Below are 22,709 nucleotides of genomic sequence, written 5' to 3'. Positions count from 1 at the left end.
GACCCATGTGCAAAGTAACTTTGTGCCACTTTTCCCTTCCACAACGTGAAAAGGATGAAACTCACAACAATGGACACTGAACATGTTGATAATTCATTCACCAATTTTAGTATTTTCTAATTCTTTAGCAACTTCGAGTGACAGGCAGTATTTCATGGCCATCTTGCACGTTCTATGCAGAGGCAAACCCACATTTGCCATGGAGACTCCAAAAGGCATCTGACCCTACCTTGTGACCCATCGGCAAGAAAGCAACAACCCCGCTTTTGGGTTCCTGATCCACAGTTTGTGAGCCTCTGCCATAGATCATGTTTGGCTTGTGGTCATTGGATGAGGTCACACAGCCCTGTTATGGAAAGCCAATAGGAGATGGCTGTATTTGCATAGAAGTGGTGAGAATTTGCTTCCTGGGGGGGGGATTTAAAAGAAGAGCTGAGCAAAGGCCTCCCAGAGAAAAGGGTTGTATGATTTTTGTTTTTGCAATGATGTGGGTTCCTTTGGTTTTCTTCTTGGGGGTGTTATGCTCAGGTAAGGAAACTCCAATGGTTAGAAGACCGATTCAAGGTTGAGAAGCATAAGTGCAAATGCAGATCTGGGAATCAGTGTGTTGTAGTAGTGGGAGTATCAGGTTAGGATCTGGGAGAACCGGGTTTGAATCCCCACTCTGCCAGGGAAGCTTGCTGGGTGACTCCTCTTGGTATAATCTATATTGCAGAGTTGATATTATTGGGAAGATAGCACGGAGGAGGGGAGAATGCTGTTATCAGCTGCTTTAGGTCTCCATAAGACAGAATGGCATAGTACAAATGAATTTAAAAAATTGTCCCTGATCTTGCTTTAGGTTCCATGTCCCAACTAGTGGTGACCCAACAACCCTCAATGGCCAAAGCTCCAGGATCGACGGTTAATATCCCTTGTGCTCTAAGCAGTGGCTACAGCATCAGTGCTGACAGGGTCCGATGGTTCCAGCAGAAACCAGGGGGGGCTCCACTGTTCCTCTACCACTATCACAAGAGCGATGACCAAGGCAGGGGCTCAGGGGTCCCCGAGAGATTCACCGTCTCCCCTGACACCTCCAACAACCTCTGGAATCTGGCCATCACAGGTGTTCAAGCTGAAGATGATGCTGATTATTATTGTTGTGCTTGGGATAATAAGCTCAGCTCGTACCACAGTGACTCATCTTCACAGGGAACTGAGACAGAAACCTCCCCTGTGTCACACAGTATTCATTCATCAGTGGGCAAATCTGGTTGGCTAAAAGGAAGGCAGGTGACTGGCTTAAGATAACCAAGTTACATGTACATCTTCATAAAGTACCACATGGTAAAACGTCCTGTGTTTTCACCCACCAGTGATGAAAATGGGCTGTACTTTAATTTCCAGACTCTCCTGAGATATGAGGCTGATCACTCCAGAAGCATCTACAGTGATCCACCCCATCCTCACATCTGTTTTGGTTTTCTGACTGAACACCTCCTTTTTGAACAAGGCAGTTGTTGACAGTCAGTCAAAGTGGGGATTTAAATGCACCGGATGTCCTTGTTAGGAAGTGCCATTCTTGTTTACACACCTGGACTTCGAAAATAGTTTTTTCCTCTGCACTTGTAGTTTTTGTCCCCAAGGGAAATGGTTGATCTGAAAGGATATTTGATTTACTCAGGTGAAAAAAGTAAAAAAAAAAAAAAAGGTTTAATCAGACTGTAATTACCAAAAGGTCATGTTCACAATTCTGGTCACAAGATAGCAGTATTGTATGCTTGGTACTTGAATTAGAGATGTATTTCCCGGATGGCGTGGACCAGGTGCAAGAGACATCCAGGCTGCCAGCTTTTTCTCTTCCAGGGCTCCTGTGCTCAGTCAGCAATGGTCTCCATCACTTCATTTCCATGTTTGTTGACAGGAAACAAATTTAGAGGGAGGGGCAGTGGCAGCAACTTCTGCTCTGCCAAATATTCCCCCCCCTTCCTCATGGCTCCTCCTTTTCGCATTGCTCCCTCTTCTCATGGCTGGGAAGTGCCTCCATGATGGGAAGTCTGAAACTTTTTTTTGCTGTGAGTGGGGAAAGGGTCACACCACCAGTCCCATCAGAATCACTCTAAGACAGGGAGGGAAGCTGTGCTTCATTCCAGTATGAGACCTGTCAATTACTGAGGTACTTGTAGATGGCTGTGATTACTTGGTGGAGAAGAAAATGCACTCTGCAGATGCTCAGAGGCACTTGAAGAACAGCCCTAGAACCTTTACTGTAATAATAAGCAAGCGTCTCTGAGTGTGTGTAACCCTGGAATTTGAGTAACAAGTGTGTACTGGCACTTTGAAGGTTTCAAGTTGCGAAGGGAGCTGATCGGTGTTGCACAAGTTCAGGAGAACCTGATTATGTGGACTATCTGGGGAAACTTAAGAGGCACTCCCAGGATATTTTGTATGTCCTGTACAAGCCATGTGGGGGAAGACTGGGAAGAGCAAGTTGCAAGAAAGACTATCCTCAGGCCGGGGACTGTCCTCTGTTTGAAGAGCCAGTTGTTTCCCCTTTGAAATAGTTACGTTTGTATCCTTGGGGAGAGGAGGGAGCTGAGAGAGGGGATGGGCGTTTGTGCCACTGCTGAACAATTCTGGTTGTCTGCTGAGCATCTGGGCATGTTTGACAATGATGCTCAGAAAAAATGTGAGTGATTTCACAGTGATCAAACTGAATCTGAAAGGACTTTTGTGGCTGCACCACATCATCATCATCATCATCACCATCATCATCATCATCATCACAACAACAATTTTCTATCTCTGTTTATTCAGAAGGTGCTCCTTCTCCATGTCTTTGTCTCCTTGCATTTCCCACTCTCCCCTTCCCTTCATGTTTTTGTCCAAGAGGAGGAGGTGGGTGGTAAACATTATGTAGCTCTGGAACCCCAGACAGTCCTCCTGACATGCACATGATGTTGCGGCCAAGAGGGGGCACTGTTGCCTCACATTTGGTGATTATACTTTTCAGCAGGTGGGGGAGGGGAAGGAAGATAAGACGAAAAGAAGACGAAAAGAAGAACTCCAGGGGTACCCTGCAGCAGGCTGGCGATGAGTGAATGTTAATACGATGGGGAAAAACAGGTGGGAGAAACTGCAGGTGGCCTGTCTTCCATTTTAGGAGCCGATTTGAAAGCAGAGGAAGACCTTTATATACAGACAAAAGGAGGGAATCTATGCCCCAAGCAAAGGAGAATGATTTGTGAGGGCTTTCAATTCCTTTTTCATTGGTGTGTCCAAATGTGCACTTGCATGCATATGGACACACATGCTAGGGTTGGCAACTCTGGCTTGGGAAATTCCTGGAGATGTGTGGGGGAGGGGAGGGGTCTGGGGAGGGAATTCTGCTGGGGTGTGATGCCAGAAGAGCCTGCCTTCCAAAGCTGCCATTTCCTCTAGGGGAGCTGATCTTTCTGCCCTGGAGATCAGTTGCAATTCTGGGAGGATGCCAGGCACCACTCTGAGGTTGGTAATCCTAACACACACAGAGAGTGATGCACATACATAATCCCCCCCGAGATTATTCCACCCCTTTAGTTTGGGACAGCTCCCCATTTTGATCATTCATGAAACAATTCAGGGACTTAAATGCTGTGCTGGATTCCCTCCCCCCCTCCCCCCCATCATGTCCACAAAACTGCGGATGGGAGTGATGGTTGATGCAGAATCTGAGTATTGTTACTGCAGCAGTCTTGGCTGGTTTTTTAAGCTCCGTCTTACAGTCTGAACATATGGATATGTACACCAACATTAACCCTGAAGATCACTGCAGCTGAGTGTAGGATAATAAATTACTTGGAGTTTTGAATATATTGGCATAGAGTGGCAGGCCGGTATACCTTTTTGTTATATCTTTTTGAATGGATAGATTTGAGGAACAAAGACAGCAATTTATTGCTGTCAATTAAGACTTGGGACTTGGACTATAAGGAAGGCCGAGCGCCGAAGAATAGATTCTTTTGAACTATGGTGCTGGAGAAGACTCTTGAGAGTCCCTTGGACTGCAAGAAGATCAAATCAGTCAATCCTAAAAGAAATCAACCCTGACTGTTCCCTGGAAGGCCAGATAATGAAACTGAAGCTCAAATACTTTGGCCACCAAATGAGAAGGGAGCACTCACTGGAGAAGACCCTGATGCTGGGAAAGATTGAAGGTCAAAGAAGATGGGGACGGCAAAGGATGAGATGGTTAGACAGTGTCATCGATGCAACGAACATGAAATTGAGCAAACTCCGGAGCACGACAGAAGACAGGAGGGCTTGGCGTGATGTGGTCCATGGGGTCGCGAAGAGTCGGACTCGACTGTGCGACTGAAGAACAACAACAAGACTTGGGAAGGCACTCTAACTTAGGAAACATGGTGCAGAAGGTCTCGACTTCAAGTCCGCCATTTGTACTTATTTATTGACTTCATTTATACCCCACTTATACCACGACGGGAACCCAAAGCAGCTCATATTCTTCTCCTCTCCGTTTTATCTTCACAAAAACCCTGTGAGGTGGGTTAGCTTGACAGTGTGTGACTGGCCCAAGGTCACTTCCATGGCAGAGGGGAGATTCAAACCTGGGTATCTCAGCTCCTGTTCTGGTGATCTAATCACTACACCACAATGGATTGCAGGACTTAATGAGTCTTAAGGGAACGCTTCTGCCAAAGGAACTGGAGAGCTTTTGGGGTTGAACTAAGTGCCCTGATGGTTTGACTCATGACAAGGCAGCTTTATGGGTACCTATGACCTAGAAATGCTCCCCACGGAATCCAGAGCTAGTGAATGTCTTTCCCCTTGTGCTTGAGACGGAATCATTTCATGGGAAGGGCTTTTATCCGAGAAGTGGTGAAGGATGTCCAAACATCAACCAGTGAGCATCAACCACATTTGCATACATTCTGTTTGCAATGTTTAATATATGTTCACCAGCTCATTGACCTCATGGATCTGATGAAGTGAGCTCTGGCTCGTGAAAGCCCATGCCAGAATAAATGTTAGTTGCTGTAGATTTTCCGGGATGTATGGCCGTGGTCTTGGCATTGTAGAACCTGACGTTTCCCCAGTAACTGTGACTGGCATCCTCAGAGGTATAAACACAGAAAGATGGAATACTCTCTGTGTCAAGGAATAAATATTATTTGTTAGCCTCTGAAGTGCCATTGGACTCCTGATTTGCCACCACAGACTAACATGGCTACCCCTGTGGAATTTCCCTCCACTGTCTCTAGTATTATAATAGCAACCCTAAACAGTAGGTCTTGTGAGGTGAGAAGCCCTCTCATGGATCTTGTTTTGAGTCAGTTCCTGTGACTGCACATCACCAAGAATACACATTTTATTTTGTTATATCAGTAGATTCAGATGGTCTCAACATCCTCACGACCTGGTATTTCCCTCCTTTTTTTCCTCTATAGGACGAAGAGGATAGTACTTTTGATAAGCTCTACCAACTTGGTAGAGTCCGTTTGGTGTAGTGGTTAGGAGCACAGACTCTAATCTGGGGGAACCAGGTTTGATTCCCCACTCCTCCACATGCAGCGGCTGGTGTGACCTTGGGTCAGTCACAAGTCCTTTCAGAACTGTTCTCTCAAGAGCAGTTCTTGAAAGAGCTCTGTCAGCCCCACCTACCTCACAGGGTGTCTGTTCTGTTGTAGGGAGGGGAAGGGAAAGGGATAGGAGATTGTAAACTGAGACTCCTTTGCTCTGAGACTCCTTTGGGTAGTGAAGGGCAGGGTATAAAGCCAACTCCCTCCTCCTTGTCTTTGTCTTCCTCCTCCTTCTCTCTGCAGAATTAGAGGTAGGCATGATGTAGAACATCAGTGGCCAGTAGGTGGTGCTGATAGCTCACCATTGCCATTTATTTTCTCTTGGAAACTTCTGTAACTTTGCTGCACTGCATTTAGAGGAAGAAGGTGAACAGAAGGAACACTACAGGACTCGGGATGCTGCTGAATTTTTTAGGCTTGCCTGGTTCAGTTCAAATATGACTGTTTTAGTTTTGTTTTTCCTTTTGGTGAATCACCCCCCCCCCACCAGGGCAATCATAATCTAGGATGGACCCTCCCCCCAATCGCTGCCACCCCACTTCTGGCCTCCCCTCAGTGAGACCAAGAAAAACGGCATGCAAGGTGGGTGAGAGTGACGGCTGCTGGTGGAAACCAGCTGCTCAAGCCCCAGACAGGGCATGTTCAAGCTGGGGCAGTAACCTGCTCTTCTCCTTCTTTTCTTCAGTGGGGCAGGGCTGTGGGTGGTTGGGGTCCCCTAAGTACAAAGACAAGGAGACCCTGAAGGGGGCAGCAAGAACACAATTAGATGAGATAGTGAGGTCAGCAACTTCTTGTTAAGTGTCCTTCCTTGTCTATCTCCACATTGCTACTCTCACAGCAGCTCCCCCCTTCTTCTCGGAAGTGCCACACTCAGTCTTACCCCCTCTCTCAGCTACAGATGTAATTAGGAACCTCTCTCTGTCTCTCCTCTTTCCTATCAAGTATATTAGTTCCTAAATAAACCTTTATCTACTCTTTAATCAGGTTGTGCACCGTTGCTGTGTTAAATTCTCTGCCAACAGCTGCCTCTGTTGCCCATTGGCTGAGACTGCCCCTGCCTGACGCTTTATCTGTTGCTCCACTTTCTATGTTGTATCATGCTGATTTGTATCGTGTAAAATGTATGTATTGTGCAGGTTTTGTGTACATCAGAAAACAGGCATTATACATTAGAAATATATTGTGCGTATAAATAATGACCATTGCACTATTAGTTGCATCATAAAACTGTAAAAGAAGTGGGTGCATCCCCAGTGGAAGCAAAAATAGGTGAACTGAAAATGGCAACGTATGGAAACAAAAAGAAAGAAAAAAGACCCATCTACCCATCACTAGGAAGGACCCCAGGTATGCCATACAGACAGCAGGTGACAGGACCACAGGAAAACTGTAATTACCTTGTTTGTTTCGTAGCTTTGAAAATAAGACAAGTGTCTTTGAGCGCAAGGTGCCAACCTCTTGGGCTTTCTTCATACACTTCTAAAACGAGAGGTTCAGTGGCTGAATCATAGGACTGAAACCCTGATCCTTAATCTGTGAGGTGCTTTGGATTGTATGGGCTAGCTGAATAATGTGAGGGGGGGGTATGGGCTAGCTGATAATGTGAGGGGGGGAAAAAGCTCTGCAGATGTTCAGATACCTGATCTTCCGCCTTATGGCTTTGTGCATTCCTGGACTGACCCCTGTGGACTGAAAGCAGGTTCTGGGACTCAGTCTTGGACTGAACCATTTTAAATACTGCTTCCGTCTCCACCTTGAACCTGGGAATGTGTAAGTGAGGCCAACCTTGCTGACCTGTGAGACCCTGAAATCAGAGACATGGTGCTTCGACAAACAGGATACACCTGCTTTCCCTCGTGTTGTCCTCCTGCCCCTCCTGGGCCTTAAGAAGAAGTTCAAGAGCATTTCATTTGCATGAGGGGACTGATGTCTGGATCTTTGGGGTGTTTAAGAGAGACTGAGGGGATGGCAGTCAGAGATCCCATAGCCTACAGAAGATCTGGTTTCCCCACCATGGCTCACACCCTGCTTCTCTTCACCATCCTAATCTCTGCTGGTGAGGGACATTTCCTCCGGACCTCCCAAGCCTTGAAAATGTTTGGCCCTTGCTCTGCTGTGAGATAGTTTAATAAGCTTTTCCATTCTCTGCTTTGTTCTTCTAGGTCCTAGTCTCCAGAAACTGCAGTCCCTGAAGTCCTCAGAGGTGGTGTCTCCAGGTGGGACCGTCACCATCTCTTGCCGGCAGAGCAGTGGAGCCGTCTCTGATGGCAACTACCCTTGGTGGGCCCAACAAAAACAGGGGAATGCTCCACGTGCACTGATTTATGCTACCAGCAGCAGACCATCTGGGGTCCCAGGTCGTTTCAGTGGATCAAGGTCAGGGGACACAATGTCCCTAACTATCACGGGGGCCATGGTTGAAGATGAAGCTGACTATTACTGTGTTGCCTGGATTGGGAGTGAGTGGCACAGCAGTGCATTCAGATGGGGAAGTGAGACAAAAACCCTTCCTCCCTCCTCTTCATTCTATGCATTAATAAAAGCTGAACCTGAATGCAATTTTTTGGTGTCTGTCTAATATTTGTGAATGTCCACTGCACCTCCAACTCTCATCCTGCTGCCTGTTTTCTTGAACTCAAGGTCTCATTCAGTATACTAGGTGTAGAAGTGATGTTTTTCATTCATACAAAGAAAGATTAAACTGAAGTTCCTCTCTCCCTCTCAGCCCATTCTCAACTCAGAGGGGTACCCTGGATAGAATATTTGGCTTCTTTATTTGCTTAATTTCTTGCCACCTTTCTTGCTGAGACTCAAGGCAGATAACAAAATTAAAAATAGCATAAAACACACAATGAAACCACACAATAAAATGGGATTACAGATTAGAAAATGGGATTACAGATTAGAACATGGGATTACAGATTAGAAAATGGGATTACAGATTAGAAAATGGGATTACAAATTACAAATTAGATTATAGATTTTAGATGTGCAATATTTGGTGTTTCTTAGTGTGATTTGTAAAACTATAAAAAAATAGAAAACCACACAATAAAACAAGATAATAATACAATAAACAGTGCAGATGAAATTAGCTAATCCCCCCCCGTCAATGTTAAAACTATAACTTAGGGATAGGAGAGAGATTCCTTATTGTGGGGTTCCTTCCCTGCAAATTTCATCTGATTCAGAATAGAAATAAATGGAATGTGAATGGAATGGAAGTGAATGGAAATTTGTCCCTTGAAATCAATGGGAATAGAAGAAGAACCGAATCAGGGCTGAGAAAAAGGGCTTGGCATGAAATGAAACAACTTGCTGAAATTAAGGCAACAAAAGAAATCAAGCCACCAAAGGAAGTGATGGAACAATCTGTGCCTTGCATCCTAAGGAACATCCTGAATAAGCCAGTTTGGTGTAGTGGTTAAGTGTGTGCACTCTAATCTGGGAGAACCGGGTTTGATTCCCCACTCCTCCACTTGCACCTGCTGATATGACCTTGGGTCAGTCACAAGCTCTGGCACAGCTGTCCTTGAAAAAGAGCAGTTTGTGTCAGAGTTATCTCAGCCCCACCCACCTCACAGGGTGTCTGTTGTGGGGAGGGGAAGGGAAAGGAGTTTGTAGGCCGCTCTGAGACTCCAAGTGAAGGGCGGGGTATAAACCCAATCTCTTCTTCTTCTTCTTCATCATCCACATACACATTGCACACGAATGTACGTGATGGTCCCATTTGACAGGAACAGCTACTAAGGAGGATGGTGAGAAGCAGCAGGTTGATGGTGGTGGCAGGTAACCTTTTCTCTGCTTGCTGTTACTCCACTGTCAATAAATCCCTTCTGAAATCTTTTCCCAGTTTGGTGTAGTGGTTAAGTGTGCAGACTCTAATCTGGGAGAACCAGGTTTGATTCCCCACTCCTCCACTTACAGCTGCTGGATGACCTTGGGCAAGCCATAGTTCTGTCAGAGGTGTTCTTGAAAAGAACAGTCTCTGTCAGGGCTCTCTCGGCTCCACCTGCCTCACAGGGTGTCTGCTGCGGGGAGGGGAAGGGAAAGGAATTTGTAAGCCACTCTGAGACTTCGAGTGAAGGGTAGGGTATAAATTCAACCTCCTCCTCCTCCTCCTCTTCCTCCTCCTTCTTATTTCCCATTGTTGAGCTTCTGTGCTCACCTGAAAGTCAATGTTTTGGCAGTGTTCTTGAAGGACTGTCCTTGAGAAAGGGATCCCACAGTCAGGGGCCAACCTCCATCTCTAAGAAGAACCTGTTTCTCATACCCAGACTCTCCTTGGATGATATTTCTGCATGTGGATAGGCCTACAGCCAGCCTTATTTGCTAGCTGGGCAGCTATATGTTAAAGTGGGGGTTCGAAGGACTGAATGGGGAAAAAAATCCGAGGTTCATGACCAAAGAGACCTCTAGAATCCTCTGACCGAGCCCGAGTGTCTGTGTCCTTTAGTTTCTTTGATTTTTAGTGTAAGAAAACAAACTGAATAAGAACAGTGATTTGGAAGTCCAGAGCCTTTATCATGGACCCTAACTGTAACCCAATAGCATCCTTAAGTTAGCCTGTACACTCTTTAAGGGTCCTACCATGCTCACAGCCCTAGAAATTTAAGGGAAGGGTTTTTTGGGACAAACCAAACTTGGTGCTGGTAGCTCCCTGGCTGGAGTCCCAAGGTCCCCCTTTAAAAACCTTGTACCCCAGGGTCTGATTCTGGATAGGACTGCAATATCTGGGATTAACTCCACATTTTCTCAGCACTCGATTTGGTTCCCCCTTGCCTCGGAATATCTGTTTTCATTGCATTGCCTCGGATCCTAGTTTTTACATTGGCTACCCAATAAGTCCTGTGTCAGCGTGCCATCTACTTTGTTTTCAAAGCTCGCTCATGCATTGGTATGCAGATTTCCTGTGTCAGTACTTGCCCCAGTGTTCATTAGCTGCCTGAGCCAAGTAATTCACTGTGTGGTAATAAATACAGAGGGGGAAATCGGGGCAGGGGAACTGACAGTGATCAATCAATGAAGCCGTGTCAAGTTGTCTGCTAACCCTTTGAATCAGAAGCAGGGGAAGGAAAAGGTGCCACTCAAAAGCACATTCAGATACCCCGGGGCAACACCATACTGACTGCGAAGTCACCCCTGAATGGCCATAAATCTATGAAGAAGGTACCATAAAACCTGATGAACAAAGCAAGTGAAAGCAGTATGCAGTGTGCAAAGGGAGGTTAACGTCCAGATGTGGCTGTGGAAAAACTGTGAGGAAACATATGGGTGCAGAATCAGCCAAAGGGTGATTTAAGTTTTCCTTCTGCAGCATATTCCTGACCTGAAATGGCCCCATGGAGCTGCCATTTGTCCTGCGCAGAAAACAAAATAGATACTGATTACATTAAAAACAAACAAACTACCCTGAAAGCTTCCTTCACAGATCTCCTAGTGGCTCAGCATCACGTAAAGCCTACTGGAGAAGATGAGCTTGACAATTCATTCTAGAATAAATTTGAGTTGGACGGATCAGTCACACAGGTAGATACTGGAGCTCTGCAATGACTGCTGGACCTCCTGGTGGCACCTGGTATTTTTGGCCACTGTGTGACAGAGTGTTGGACTGGATGGGCCATTGGCCTGATCCAACATTGGCTTCTTTTATGGTCTTATGTTCTTAACTACTTGGAGGCACCAGCTCCCACCAAGTGCTTGAACCAGACATAATTGAACTGGAAAATGCCACACACACACTTTAAATTACAGAAAGACCAGGGGAGGTACAATGCACCTTCTGACTTCCACCTGACTACAGATCTGCATGTGAGAAAAAGGTGGGAAAACAGATTGTTGTGCATGTGGGTCGCCACGAGGGGTCCGCAGCACAGGCAAGAGCTTGGATCCGAGAACAATGGAAACTTCGGATCCTAGATCCCCCAGCCCCAACCAATAGCCACTTTGACAGGACATTCAAACCCTCCAATGGGAATGGGGGGTGCTGGGAGGATATGTATATAGTTGGCCCTGTCGGGCCGGTAGTTAGTCTTTGTCTGTGTTAAGTACAATACCGTGTGCTGAAGCATGTCGTCGTCTGAGTCCTCCATGCAGCGAACCCAGTACTTTTCACAGATACCACATCCTACTGAACCAGGAGAGTTGTAAGATGAGACACTATTCAGTGCTACCAATCCAGGTTTGGGGAATGGTTGCAGCTCAGTGGCAGAGCATGTCACACAAAGGTTTCTAGGCTGGGTCCCAAGAAAATTTGTCCAAAGGATCTTGAGTGACAGGGCTAGGAAGGATTCTGACTAACACCCTGGGAAGATGTTGCCTTTATCTCACATGAAGTTGCCTTAATCTGCATCAGACCTTTGGTCCACGTAGCTGGGATTCTTTGCTCTGACCCACAGCACTCTTAGGAAGAGAAAGATTGCTGAGCTTGAAACTCAAAGATCTTACTGGAAAACTGAGGGATTGAATCTGGGGCCTCCTGAATGCAAAGCAGCAGACCTGAGCCACAGCCTCACCCAAGTATCTTAGGAAGAGGCCAGGGACGTTGCTTGCAACCGATGACTAGGAAGCACATTTGCACATATTTGCATCCTCTCCCTCTGGGGGCTTAAGAGCGAAGAGGAGGACCCAGATTAGAGAATCCTTTGTATCAGGAAGCTTTCCATCTTCATCATGGCCGAGACCTCTCTCCTTCTCATCCTTCTTTTTACTTACGGCACTGGTAATGAAGAAGCTTTACATCCAAATTCTATCTAATAACAGTGAATTATTTCTCTTTATTTACAAGAAATTGTCTCTTTCTCTGTTTTGGGATTTCTTCCAGGTACTTTTGCCCAGTTCGTATTGACTCAGCCGCCTTCTTCATCGGCATCACCTGGAGAAACCGTGAAGATCCTCTGTACCAGGAGCAGTGGAGGTATTAGAGACAGCTATGTATCCTGGTACCAACAGAAGCCCGGCACTGCTCCCAAACTACTGATATATCAGTTCAGCAACAGATACTCGGGAATCTCAGACCGCTTCTCCGGCTCTACGGACACTTCTGCCAATTCTGCCACTTTAACCATCTCCGGCGTCCAAGCAGAGGATGAAAATGATTATTACTGTTTATCTTATACTAGTAGCAACCAGTGCACAGTGGTACAACCTCATGGGGAAGTGAGACAAAAACCTCCTTTTAGGTCACAGTCGGTTGACTGAAGGCTTGGGGCTGTACAATATCTCTGTAAAATTCCTTTCATCCTCTCTTATATTACTACAACAATCCTAAGCATTATACCTTGCTGAAGCCCATCCCCTCCAGATATCCCTCCCCCCCTCCCCAGGCTCCACCACTCCCAGTCTTCAGAAGGTTCCCAGTCAGGAGTTGGCAACTCTGTCCTCCAAAGTGAAATTCTTAGAGGGGAAAAAAGATAGCAATACCAGTCTGCACATGGACCCCCAGTGATCAGTGTGAGCTAGCTCACAGTTTTTTTTAAGCCTCCAGCTCACACGTTTTTGTCTCAGCTCAGGAAGGATGGCTCCAAAGCAAACTAATTTATGCAGGAGCCAAATCGCTCGCTCACAGCTTTAATGCCAGTAACTCCCGATGTAGACTTTTTGCTTACAAGACTCCACAGCTTAGAGGGAGCTTTGGTGGCCACCACAGTCACCTCTGTTTTATCTTTGCCCTTTATACCGCCCTAAAGGCAAGCAGATGTTGCTCCTTGAAAGATGCATTTAGCATCTTTGCTTTGTATGGCATTGGGTCTGAAGGCACCGGAGGCGTGTTCTACTGCTGGTTAGTGCTGTGGGCAGACTTTGGAAATGGGGCTGGGGCGGAGAATGTCAGCTGCCCTGGTGTTGCACAAGTTCAGGAGAACCTGATTATGTGGACTATCTGGGGAAACCTAAGAGGCACACTGTGTTCACATGTACATTTCCCAGGATATTTTGTATGTCCTGTACAAGCCATGTGGGGGAAGACTGGGAAGAGCAAGTTGCAAGAAAGACTATCCTCAGGCCGGGGACTGTCCTCTGTTTGAAGAGCCAGTTGTTTCCCCTTTGAAATAGTTATCATCATCATCGTCGTCATCATCATCATCATCATCAACAACAACAATTTTCTGTCACCATTTATTCAGATGATGTCTTTGTCTCCTTGCATTTCCCACTCTCCCCTTCCCTTCATGTTTTTGTCCAAGAGGAGGAGGTGGGTGGTAAACATTATGTAGCTCTGGAACCCCAGACAGTCCTCCTGACATGCAGAAGATGTTGCTCACGTCAGCCAAGAGGTGGCACTATTGCCTCACATTTGGTGATTCTACTTAAGAAAGAGCAGGTTTTTCTGTTGATTTTACTTTTCAGCAGGTGGGGGCGGGGAAGGATGATAAGACGATAAAAGATGAAAAGAAGAGCTCCAGGGGTACCCTGCAGCAGGCTGGCAATGAGTGGATGGTAAATAAATAAATAAATAAATAAATACGAGGGGGGGAAACAGGTGGGAGAAACTGCAGGGGGCCTGTCTTCCATTTTAGCAGCTCATAGCAGAGCAAGACTTTTCTATACAGGCAAGAGCAGGGAAACTGTGCTCCAAGCAAAGGGGAGTGATTTGTGAGGGCTTTCCATTATTTTTCCTTTTGTATGGATGTGTCCCCATGTGCACTTGCATGCATATGGGCACACATGCTAGGGATGGCAACTCTGGCTTGAGAAATTCCTGGAGATGGAGGGGTGGTGTCTGGGGAGAGAATTCTGCTTGGGTGTGATGCCAGAAGAGTCTGCCTTCCAAAGCTGCCCTTTTCTCCCTTGGGAAACTGATCTTTCTACTCTGGAGTTCAGTTGTAAGACTGGGAGAATGCCAGGCACCACTTTGCGGTTGGTAACCCTAACACACAGACGCACTGAAATATACACCCCCCCCCCCAATTATTCCACCCCTTTTGTTTGGGACAGCTCCCCATTTTGATTTCCTGAAACAGTTCAGGGACTTAAATGCTGCGCTGGATTCCCTGCCCCCCTCCCCATGACCACAGAACTGTGGGTGGGACACAGAATCCGAGTGTTTTTACGGCAGCATCCTTGGCTGGTTTTTTAAGTTCTGTCTTACAGTCTTAACACATGGATATGTACACTGACATTAACCCTTAAGATCACTTCAGCTGAGTATAGGGAAATGAATTGTTTGGAGCCGCCAATGAGTTTTGAGTATATTGGCACACAGTGATAGGCCAATGTATCTTTTATTATATCCTTTGAAATGATAGATTTAAAGGACAAAGATAACATTTATTGCTGTCCATTAAGATTTGGGGAGGTGCTATAACATAGTCAGAGGGAAGATGGTGCAGAAGTTCTCAGCTTCAAGTCTGCCATTTGTCCTTGTTTATTGACTTCATTTATACCCCAGTGGGAACCCAAAGCAGCTCACACCCTTCTCCTCTCCATTTTATCTTCACGACAATCCTGTGAGGTGGGTTAGGCTGAGAGTGTGTGACTGGCCCAAAGGTCACCCGGTGAACTTCCATGGCAGAGCAGGGATTCAAGCCTGGGTCTCCCAGATCCTATTCTGGCCATCTAACCACTATACCGCAGTGGCTTGCAGGACTAGCGGTGGGTTGCAGGACCTAATGAGTCTTAAGGGAACACTTCTGCCAAAGGAACTGAAGAGCTTTGGGGTGGAACTAAATGCCCTGGTGGCCTGACTCAGGACAAAGCAGCTTCCTGTGTACCCATGACCTAGAAATGCTCCCCAGGGACTCCAGAGCTATGCATTTCCCTCCCCTTGTGTCTGAGACAGAATCATTTCATGGGAAGCGCTTTTATCTGAGAAGTGGTGAAGGCTGTCCAAACAACAACCAGTGAGCATCAACCACATTTGCATACATTCTGTATTCTCCTCTGGGCCCTTAAGAGGAATGAGAAGGGCTCCATTCAGAACAGCCTTTGCCTGGTGAAGCCAACCTTGTCCCATTTCCCTACCATGGCCCAGGGTCTTCCTCTCCTCTTCCTCCTGTTCACCTCCTGGACTGGTAATGGAAGCCATTGGTTCTCCTGATATAAACCCTCTGCCTTCTTTTTCTCTTGTAGTGGTAACATGAGGTGTATATGCATCTGAACACAGAGTTCAGTTCTAGGTTTGCTTCCCTTTTCTCTCTGCTGTAGGGCATGCAAGTCTTAGTAAGAAGAGCCTCTCTTTGTTTTTGGGCTTTCTTTCAGGTGCCTTGGCCCAGGGTACACTGACTCAACCACCCGCTGCATCTACATCCCCTGGAGAAACAGTGAGGATCCCCTGTACCAGGAGCAGCGGTAGCATTACAAGCTACTATGTGTCCTGGTATCAACAGAAACCCGGCAGTGTCCCCAAACTGATGTTATATAAATACAGCGAGAGACCCACAGGAATCCCAGACCGGTTCACCGGTTCTACGGACAGTTCTGCCAACTCTGCCACCTTAACCATCTCCAACACTCAAGCAGAGGATGCGGCTGATTATTACTGCTTTTCTTATGTTGGCAATGACCAGTGCACAGTGAGAAAATCATATGGGGAAGTGAGGCAAAAACCTCCCTGCAGCAGTCTGTGGACTGAAAGGTGGAGGTTGCAGCTGCCCTCCAAGACAAAACAGGAGTCCAGCGGCACTTCAGAGACCAAACAACTTTGTTCCCATGAAAGCTTTCATGAGACAGATGCCTTCATCAGACGCCTGAACCCATGTCATTCAGAATGGAGGAGGATCACTCTCAACCACTGAGAAGCAGGCAAAAGAGGATTAACCTAACATCTGATCCCCTTGGAAGGTACAGGATAAATCCTGAAAAGCAGGTCCAATTAAATAGCTGCAGAATTATAATGGGACTACTTAACATGGCCCAGACGAGGCTGATGTCAGATCTTGGAAGCTAAGTAAGGTTGGCCTTGGTTACTACTTGGATGGGAGACCACTAAGGAAGCCCAGGGTTGCTAGGCAAAGGCAGGCAATGGCAAACCACCTCCGTTCATCTCTTGCCAGTTTGGTGTAGTGGTTAAGTGCGTGGACTCTAATCTGGGAGAACCGGGTTTGATTCCCCACTTTTCCACTTGCACCTGCTGGATGACCTTGGGCAAGCCATACTTCTGTCAGAGCTGTTCTTGAAAAAAGAGCAGTTTCTGGCAGAGTTCTCTCAGCCCCACCTACCTCACAGGGTGTCTGGTGTGGGGAGGAGGAGGGAAAGGAGTTTGTAAGCTGCTCTGAGACTCCTTTGGGTAGTGAAGGGTGGGGTATAAATCCAGTATCCTCTTCTTCTTCTTGCCTTGAACCCCCTCCCCCGTGTCTCCATGAGTCATCTGAAACTTGGTAGCCCTTCCTACCACACTTAAAAGTTGGGATATGTATTATGTAAGAACCTACAACAAATGAGAAATCCCAAGTTACTGTTAAGACCTGGGGGGAAGATGATGTTAAACGTCTTGGTGAATTCTAATTCAACAGTTTTGTGTTGGATTCTCCATTTGATGTTCATTTGCAGGGGACTAGGAAGTGGATGGATTGCTTTTTTGACTGGATCTTGCACTGTAAATTGTTAAATGACATTCGAGTGGAATTTATAGAAGCCCCCCTTAGGTTGGTAGCAGGCCTATCGGATAGAATCAAGGTACAATTTCTCCTTGCTTCACGAGATCCAGAGATCATTGAACTGACCGCTAAGTTTCTCCATGGTTTTATAAAACGGAAGAGTGACCCTGACCATATTAATGATTCTTAATTTATAAGTCTAAAAACTTAAGTTTAAAAGTTTAGAATGCCAATTTATTTTATGATTCAGGCATCTTTTGTATGGTCAAATCTAGCTTGTGACAACTTGAGTTAGGCCTGACATAGCCACGACTATTTATTTTATAATTTCTTTTGGATTGTATTATTGGTAAATGCTTCTAATATTGTATGCCAATAAAAGGTATTTGAATTGAATTGAATTGACTGGATCTTGTTTAAACAAGAATCTCTTTGTAATATCTCCCCCCCTCAATTGTTTGCAGTGTTTAATATATGTTCACTAGCTTCATTGACTTCGTGCATCTGATGAAGTGAGCACTGGCTCATGAAAGCTCATGCCAGGATAAATTTCGTTTGTTAGCCTCTGAAGTGCCATTGGACTCCTGCTTTGCCACTACAGACTAACATGGCTACCCCTCTGGAATTTCCCTCCACTGTCACTAGTATTACAATCACAACCCTAACCAGTAGGTCTTGTGAGATGAGAGGCCCTCTCATGGATCCTCTTTTGAGCCAGTTCCTGTGATTGCACATTACCAAGAATACATATTGTATTTTGTTATATATCAGTAGATTCAGATGGTCTCAACATCCTCACGACCTGGTATTTCCCCCCTTGTTTTCCTCTAGGAGGAAGAGGATGGTACTCTTGATAAACTCTACCAACTTGGTAGAGCCAATTTGGTGTAGTGGTTAGGCGCATGGACTCTAACCTGGGAGAACCAGGTTTGATTCCCCACTCCTCCACATGCAGCTGCTGGTGTGACCTTGGGTCAGTCACAAGTCCTTTCAGAACTGTTCTCTCAAGAGAAGTCCTCAAAAGAGCTCCCTGAGCCCCACCTACCTCACAGGGTGTGTGTTGTGGGGAGGGGAAGGGAAAGGAGATTGTAAGCCACTCTGAGACTCCTTCGGGTAGTGAAGGATGGGGTATAAAGCCAATCTCTTTTTCTCTCCTCTACAGAATCAGAGGTAAGCATGATGTACCATAACAGTGGCCAGTAGGTGGTGATGATGGCTCACCATTGCCATTTGTTTTCTTTTGTAAACTTCTGTAAGTTTGCTGTACTGCATTTAAAGGAAGAAGAGAAGGAACACTGAAGGACTTGGGATGCTGCTGAATTTCTCAGGATTGCCTCAGTTCAAATATGACTGTTTCAGCTTTATTTTTCTTTTTGGTGAATCAACCCCCCCCCCAAGACCTGGGCAATCATAGTCCAGGATGCCCCCCTCCAAATGGCTGCCACTCCACTTCTGGCCTCCCCTCAGTAAGACCAAGAAAATGCCATGCGAAGTGGGCAAGAGCGATGGCTGCTGCTGGAAACCAGCTGTTCAAGCCCCATGTTCAAGCAGGGGCAGGAGCCCACTCTTCTTTTTTTTCTCTTTCCTTCAGTGGGGCAGGGCTGTGGGTGGTTGGGGTCCCCCAAGGACGGGTCCCAGGGCAGCTGCTGTTGGAAAAGACAATGCCTGGGGTACAAAGAAGAAGAGAAGGAGACCCTGAAGGGGGCAGCAAGAAGACAATTAGATAAGATAGTGAGGTCAGCACTTTCTCTCCTGTCAAGTGTCCTCCCTTGTCTGTCTCCAGATTGCTACTCTCAGGGCAATTCCCCCCTTCTTCTCGGAAGTGCCACATGCCCTCTCTCTCAGCTAGAGTTGTGGTTAGGAACCTATCTCTGTCCCACCTCTTTCCCATCAAGTATGTTAATTCCTAAATACACCTTTATCTACTCTTTAATCAGGTTGTGCACTGTTGCTGTGTTAATTTCTCTGCCAACAGCTGCCTCTGTTGCCCATTGGCTGAGACTGCCCCTGCTTGATGCTTTATCTGTTGCTCCACTTTCTGTGTTGTATCATGCTGATTTTTATCATGTAAATGTATGTATTGTGCAGGTTTTGTGTACATCAGAAAACAGGCATTATATATTAGAAATATATTGTACGTATAAATGATGAACATTGTACGTATAAATTGCATCATAAAACTGTAAAAGAAGTGGGTGCATCCCCAGTGGAAGCAAAAATAGGTGAATTGAAAATGGCAGCATATGGAAACAAAAAAGACACATTTGTCCATCACTAGGAAGGACCCATACATTTAGCAGGTGACAGGACCACAGGAAAGCTGTTGGGAGAATCTGTAGTGACCTTGTTTGTTTCGCAGCTTTGAAAATAAGGCAAGTGTCTTTGAGCGGAAGATGCCCACCTCTTGGGCTTTCTTGTTCCTCCATACACTTCTAAAATGAGAGGTTCAGTGGCTGAATCATAGGACTGAAACCCTGATCCTTAATCTGTGAGGTGCTTTAGATTGTATGTGCTAGTTTAATAGTGTGAGGGGGGGAAAAGCTCTGCAGATGTTCAGATACCTGATCTTCCGCCTTATGGCTTTGTGCATTCCTGGACTGACCCCTGTGGACTGAAAGCAGGTTCTGGGGCTCAGTCTTGGACTGAACCATTTTAAATACTGCTTCCGTCTCCACCTTGAAACTGGGAATGTGTAAGTGAGGCGAACCTTGCTGACCTGTGAGACCCTGAAATCAGAGACATGGTGCTTCGACAAACAGGATACACCTGCTTTCCCTCATGTTGTCCTCCTGCCCCTCCTGGGCCTTAAGAAGAAGTACAAGAGCATTTCATTTGCATTAGGGGACTGATGTCTGGATCTTTGGGGGGTTTAAGAGAGACTGAGGGGATGGCAGTCAGAGATCCCATAGCCTACAGAAGATCTGGTTTCCCCACCATGGCTCACACCCTGCTTCTCTTCACCATCCTAATCTCTGCTGGTGAGGGACATGTCCTCCAGACCCCCCAAGCCTTACAAATATTTGGCTTTTGCTCCATTGTGGGATAGTTTAATAAGCTTTTCCATTCTCTGTAGGTGGTGTCTCCAGGTGGGACCGTCACCTTCTCTTGCCGGCAGAGCAGTGGAACTGTCTCTGATGGCAACTACCCTTGTTGGGCCCAGCAGAGACAGGGGAATGCTCCACGAGGTCTTATACACAGCACCAGCACCAGACTACCTGGCATCCCAGACCGTTTCAGTGGGTCGAGGTCAGGGGACACGATGTCCCTAACTATCACGGGGGCCATGGTTGAAGATGAAGCTGACTATTACTGTGTTTCCTGGATTGGGAGTGAGTGGCACAGCCGTGCATTCAGATGGGGAAGTGAGACAAAAACCCTTCCTCCCTCCCTCCTCCTCATTCTATGCATTAATAAAAGCTGAACCTGAGTGTATTATTTTTTCTTTGGTCTGTCTTATATTTGTGAATGTCCAATGCACCTCTAACCCTCATCCTGATACTTGTATTCTTGAACTCAAGATCTCATTCAGTATACTAGGCACAGAAGTGATGTTTTCCATTCATACACAGAAAGATTAATTTTCGTATCTGAAACTGAAGTTCCCCTCTCCCTCCCTGCCCGTCCTCAACTCAAAGGGGTACCCTGGATAGAATATTTGGCCTATTTATTTGCTTGATTTTCTTGCCACCTTTCTTGCTGAGACTCAAGGCAGATTACAAAATTAAAAATAGTATAAAACGCACAATAAAGCCACACCATAAAATGGGATTACAAATTAGAAAAAATAATTGTAAACTTAGATGTGCAACTTTTGTTGTTTCTTGTTGTGATTGGCAGAAATATAAAATAAAATATGAGAAAACAACACAATAAAACAAGATAATAATACAATCAACAGTGCAAATGAAACTAGCTAATTCCCCCCTCCCACAGATTTTAAAACTATAACCAGGGATAGGAGATAGATACCCTCCTCCCCCATGTTATTCAGCAACATGGCAAGATCTCTCTGCCTCTACTGTGCACCTTGGCTTAGGTCCCCCATAGAATCATAGAGTTGGACAGGACCTCCAGGGTCATCTAGTCCAACCCCCTGCACCATGCAGGAAATTCACAACTATCTTCCCCCAACTCCCATTGACCCCCTTCTTTATGCCCAGAAGAGGGCAAACCCCCCCAAACTCCACCACCCTCCAGGATCCCTGGCCAAATTGGCCTGGAGAACAATTACCTCCTGACCCCTAAGTGGCAATCAGCATTTCCTTGGGGTTCCTGTGTTTTGGTGTATTTCACCAGAGGGTTTTGTGTATAGAAAGGAGGATGTTTGTCAACTCCCCTCCCCACTGCAGACCTCTGACTTCCCCAAGCTGACCCTAGGTGACGCTTGTTCACCCAGGAGCAGAAGTTGCATGTCATTCTGGAGTGTAAGACAGAGGAAACTGCTGGTGGATCCAAGCTTTTGTCAACAGTGGTGTTCAAGGACAGCCACAGCTGAGTGTTTGGAAACGTGCCAGTCTGTGTCCTGACATGGCACAGCCCAGCTTGCTTTCTTCCTCAAAGCAGAAGTGGGTGAACGACAACTCAAGCTCCCCGAAGCTGTCCCTGGACGTCCCTTGTTCTCCCAGGAATGCAAGCTCATTTCCCAGGACTCATGAGGTGGGAAAGGAATCGAGGGAGACCTGCCTGTGGGTCACAGTCGGTTGACTGAAGGCTTGGGGCTGTAGAATGTCTTTGTAAAAGCCCTTTCATGCTCTCTTATATTACCACAACAATCCTAAGTAAATGATCTTCAAAGAACAGTTTCACTTGCATTTTTAATATTTCTAGTCAGCCATTTCTCTACTGTTCCTGCAGACCACTTTGTAAGCTAGAGATCATCCTTCCTTGGATGTAGGTCACTAGGACAAAACCGCTGTCAGCTTATCCGTGCATCAAGCTGTGCCAGTTTAAGTGTGATGGGGTCTCTCTAAGTGTTGTAGGGTTGCCAGCTTCCAGGTGAGGCCTGGAGAATCACAAGAGATCAGTTCCCTGGAGCAAACGGAAGCTTTGGAAGGTGGATCTCTATGGCATTATACCCTGCTGAGGTCCCTCCCCTCTGCAAACTACCCTTTGCAAACTCCTGGTCTGAAAGAAGCCAGACTGGCTACTGCCAGAGCCAGGGCTTTCTCAGTGGCAGCTCCACACTAGTGGAATGAGCTCCCGGAGGACACCAGGGCCCTGCGGGACTTCTTACAGTTCTGCAGGGCCTGTGAAATGGAACTCTTCCACCAGACCTTCGATTAGGAGCCGCCACTGATGAGTTTGCCACTGAAGAACGTGCCCTAGAACATCTTCTGACCTGGGACCCTGCTGGATGCTACTTTTACCACTGGGCTGACTTGGAACATCGTTATCATCTGACTTTGTTGGATGCTATCCCTACCATTGGGTTGATTTGAATACTGCCATCATTTGCTGTTTTTATCTATTGATGTTAACTGGGATGTTGTTTTTTACTGTCTTAACTTTGGATTGTTTTATGATTTTGATCTTGTTAGCTGCCTTGAGCCAACGTGTCCGGCAAGGCGGGATACAAATAGAAACAATAAATAAATAAATAAATAAATAAATAAATAAA

The 22,709-nt window shown here is 46.2% G+C and overlaps 3 gene segments (V, D, J or C); all 3 read left to right on the top strand.

Annotated features, from left to right (window-relative positions):
• The first annotated feature begins 7,547 nt into the window (after positions 1 to 7,547).
• LOC107116403 lies at positions 7,548 to 9,351 on the top strand. The segment is given in 3 exon segments: positions 7,548 to 7,614; positions 7,721 to 8,050; positions 9,296 to 9,351. Coding segments are annotated over 3 exon segments (429 nt in total).
• A 2,861-nt stretch (positions 9,352 to 12,212) lies between these two features.
• Positions 12,213 to 12,758, top strand: LOC107116402. The segment is given in 2 exon segments: positions 12,213 to 12,279; positions 12,382 to 12,758. Coding segments are annotated over 2 exon segments (426 nt in total).
• A 2,734-nt stretch (positions 12,759 to 15,492) lies between these two features.
• Positions 15,493 to 22,709, top strand: part of LOC107116401 — a 13,803-nt gene continuing 6,586 nt past the window's right edge. Inside the window, 3 exon segments of the V gene segment in view lie at positions 15,493 to 15,568; positions 15,756 to 16,069; positions 20,166 to 20,421. Of these exon segments, the coding sequence occupies positions 15,520 to 15,568; positions 15,756 to 16,069; positions 20,166 to 20,421 (619 nt within the window).

This window comes from Gekko japonicus, unplaced genomic scaffold (genome assembly GCF_001447785.1).
Source record: "Gekko japonicus isolate JY-2015 unplaced genomic scaffold, Gekko_japonicus_V1.1 scaffold5177, whole genome shotgun sequence".
Lineage (NCBI taxonomy): Eukaryota > Metazoa > Chordata > Lepidosauria > Squamata > Gekkonidae > Gekko > Gekko japonicus.
The sequence above is the reverse complement of the archived record's forward strand: the minus strand, read 5'-3'. Positions and strand labels throughout refer to the sequence as shown.